Source organism: Pteropus vampyrus, unplaced genomic scaffold (genome assembly GCF_000151845.1).
Source record: "Pteropus vampyrus isolate Shadow unplaced genomic scaffold, Pvam_2.0 Scaffold456, whole genome shotgun sequence".
NCBI lineage: Eukaryota > Metazoa > Chordata > Mammalia > Chiroptera > Pteropodidae > Pteropus > Pteropus vampyrus.
The window spans coordinates 361,785-364,844 of NW_011889237.1; the positions used below are offsets into that span (position 1 = coordinate 361,785).

At 65.8% G+C, this 3,060-nt stretch overlaps 1 protein-coding gene across 1 annotated transcript in view; it reads left to right on the forward strand.

Annotated features, from left to right (window-relative positions):
- DHX37 (DEAH-box helicase 37) overlaps positions 1–3,059 on the forward strand; it is a 19,625-nt gene extending 16,566 nt beyond the window's left edge. Inside the window, exons 17-23 of the mRNA XM_011381901.2 lie at positions 88–235; positions 316–432; positions 1,272–1,444; positions 2,176–2,290; positions 2,412–2,549; positions 2,749–2,843; positions 2,943–3,059. Of these exons, the coding sequence (XP_011380203.1) occupies positions 88–235; positions 316–432; positions 1,272–1,444; positions 2,176–2,290; positions 2,412–2,549; positions 2,749–2,843; positions 2,943–3,059 (903 nt within the window). The remainder of the gene's footprint in view (positions 1–87; positions 236–315; positions 433–1,271; positions 1,445–2,175; positions 2,291–2,411; positions 2,550–2,748; positions 2,844–2,942) is intronic.
- Position 3,060: the final 1 nt, after the last annotated feature.

Genomic DNA, 3,060 nt, shown 5'->3' on the forward strand with positions numbered 1-3,060 from the left:
GGTGCCCACCAGGCATCATCTCTGCCCCTCAGCCTGCTCGCGTGAGCCGGTGGTTCCCTGCCCTTGTGACCTTCGGCGAGACACTAGCTGAGAGGGGTGTGTGTTTACAGACCAGCCGCCAGCGACGACGAGCTCACCATGCTGAAGGACAGGCGGGCCCGTGTGGCCCGTATGAAGAGGACCTGGGCAGGACAAGGCGCTTCGCTGAAACTCGGGGACCTCATGGTGCTGCTGGGTGTGTGCCCCGGAGAGGAGGGGCGGGGTGGGGGGCGGGCCCGCGGCGGGACAGCGCATGAGTGTGCCCGGCCCCCACAGGCGCCGTGGGGGCCTGCGAGTACTCTGGCTGCTCCGCCCAGTTCTGCGAGACCAACGGGCTGCGGTTCAAGGCCATGCTGGAGATCCGACGCCTGCGGGGCCAGCTGACCACCGCAGGTACGGCCCCCGCGCCAGCCTCCGGGCTCCCAGCCCCCACCGCGGGCAGCCCCGCGGGCAGCGCGACCCTTCCAGTATTCAGAGTTGTTTTCAGCGGCGTCATCCGTGTACTTGCTTCCTGATCATCCAAGGGTTCCATCCTGGCAAATGCATCTGCTCACTGAAATTTGTTCGTCACCCCACAGTCAGTTCTCGGCGCCTTTGCGATCCTCCATGGCGCACCAGTGAGCGGAGCGGTGACGTGCACACTCCTGTCAGTCCTCTCAGTCATACCCTTTCCTTGGTGACGTCCCTCTCGTCACCCTCCGTCCCTCGCTCCGGCCTAGACCAGCTGCCCCTGGCACCCCCAGCTTCATCTTTGGGTTCCCCGCTCCCAAGTAGGATTTGGCCCTGGCTTCTCCAGCGTCTGTTGGAGCCCACGTGTTTCTGAGCTGCTGTCCTGCCACCCTTGGTGGCTTTTATCCTCGAGGCCACCGTGGGCTCAGAAAGCAGATGGAGCTTTAATCACATCTTCTCTCCAGGCTGGAGGAGGGGGCGGCTCCGTGCTCACAGACTGGACAGGACCGAGTCCCAGGGCTACCCTGGGGTCTAGGGACAGTCACCTCTTATGTCACTCTGCCGGCCACAGAGGAATATTGGGACATGGCTATGGGGTGGGCAGCTGGTTTTGCCTGGCTGAGGGCTTTGTCTCCTCAGAAGCCTCGGTAGGGGGTGGCCAAGAGAAGCGGGTGCTGAGGCCGGAGCTCCACACTGGGCGTGGGGCTTCCCAGGCGGTCAGGGCAGCACCAGCCCCAGGCCCACCGACTCACCGCCGTGCTCACACCCGGCTCTCCCCGCAGTCAACTCCGTGTGTCCTGAGGCTGGGCTCTTCGTGGACCCCAAGATGCAACCGCCTTCCGAGAGCCAGGTGACCTACCTGCGGCAGATCGTGACAGCCGGCCTGGGTGACCACCTGGCCCGCAGGGTCCAGAGCGAGGACCTGCTGGACGACAAGTGGAGGAACGCCTATAAGGTGCGGCTCCAGCTCGGGAGGCAGGCCGCGTGGCGGTGGCGGTCGCTGTGCCTGCGGCTCCCCGCCCTCCCTGCCCCCCATCTGTCTCGAGTCCTGCCACCCTGGCCGTTCGTGAGACCCGGCTCGGGGCATCATCAGGACACCTGGAGCAGCCAGGGGTACCGTGGGGTCCCCACAGCCTCCGAGAACGTCCCCACCGAGGAACAGAGTTGAGTGCGCAGCGGGGCCACAGCCCCCGTGGGGCGTTAGCTTCACTCTGACGTTATTATCGTACCCGGTTAGTTGAGGCACAAATCGTAAGCAGTGCGATTCACTGTTCCAAAGTGCCTGCAGCCCCTGGTCTTGGGCAGGCGCAGAGCTGCACGCGCGTCACCGTGGCCAGCACGCTCGTCGCCTGCCCCAGTCGCCCCGCCCGCGGAGCCTGCTCCCTGTCTGCGGGTCGGCTCCTGCCCCGTGCCTCGTGGGACGGGGATCTCAGCACGTGGCCTCTTTGGTCTGGCTTCTCCCCGTCAGCAGGATGTCCTGAGGTCTGTCGCACTGCAGCGTGTCAGTACCCATGTCCGTATGTGTTCACGGCTGAGTGCCGTGCCATGGCGCGTATGCGCCGTGCGTCCCTTGGCGGAATGCCCGGCCGCATGCCCGGCCTCATGCGTAGCTGAATGCACGTGGGCTAATCTCACCCGGTGCTCGTGCCCCCTGCACTCACGCCCACTCACCATCTCTCTCTGCAGACCCCTCTCCTTGACGACCCCGTCTTCATCCACCCGAGCTCCGTCCTTTTCAAAGAGCTGCCCGACTTCGTGGTGTACCAGGAAATCGTAGAGACCTCCAAGATGTACATGAAAGGTCGTGACGCTGGTGGCCGGCCCCTCGCCCGGCCCACTGTGGCCCTGCCGAGCCGTGTCGCTGGGCCTCTCCGGGCAGCCCTGCCCTCTGTAACCCCAGCCCCTCTCTCCCGGGCCCCCAGGCGTCTCGGCCGTGGAGGTCCAGTGGATCCCAGCCCTGCTGCCTTCCTACTGCCAGTTCGACAAGCCCCTGGAGGAGCCGCCCCCCTCCTACTGCCCCGAGAAGGGGCGGGTGTTGTGTCACCGGGCCAGCGTGTTCTGTGAGTTGGGGCGACTTCTGGGGGCCTTGGGCTCCGGTGGACACGTGGTCCCATGCTGCACAAGGCAGTGTTTGTTTGTGTCCCAGGTGTTGTCATGCCAGGCTGGCTGTCCCTTTGGTGGGCAGGGCCCGGGGCTCGGGATGGGACTAGGGAGGCAGTGGGGGTCCTTCCAGGTCCCTCACTGGCCCTTGCCCTCCAGATCGCGTCGGCTGGCCGCTCCCCGCGGTCCAGGTGGATTTCCCGGAGGGCCTCGACTGCTACAAGCACTTCGCCCGGTTTCTGCTGGAAGGGCAGGTGGGGAGCCCAGTGATCTTCCCAGCCCAGCCCCTCCTTGGTGCCGGGGGTCGGGGGTGAGCCCAGGACCCCTCTCCCCATCCTGTTCTCTCTCCTCAGGTCTTCCCCACGCTGGCCCGACACCGGGGCTGTTTGCTGTCCAGCCCCAGCACGATGCTGAAGACGTGGGCCAGGTACGGCCTCTCCCAGGAGCACCAGGGTGGCAGGTGGTGGTGAC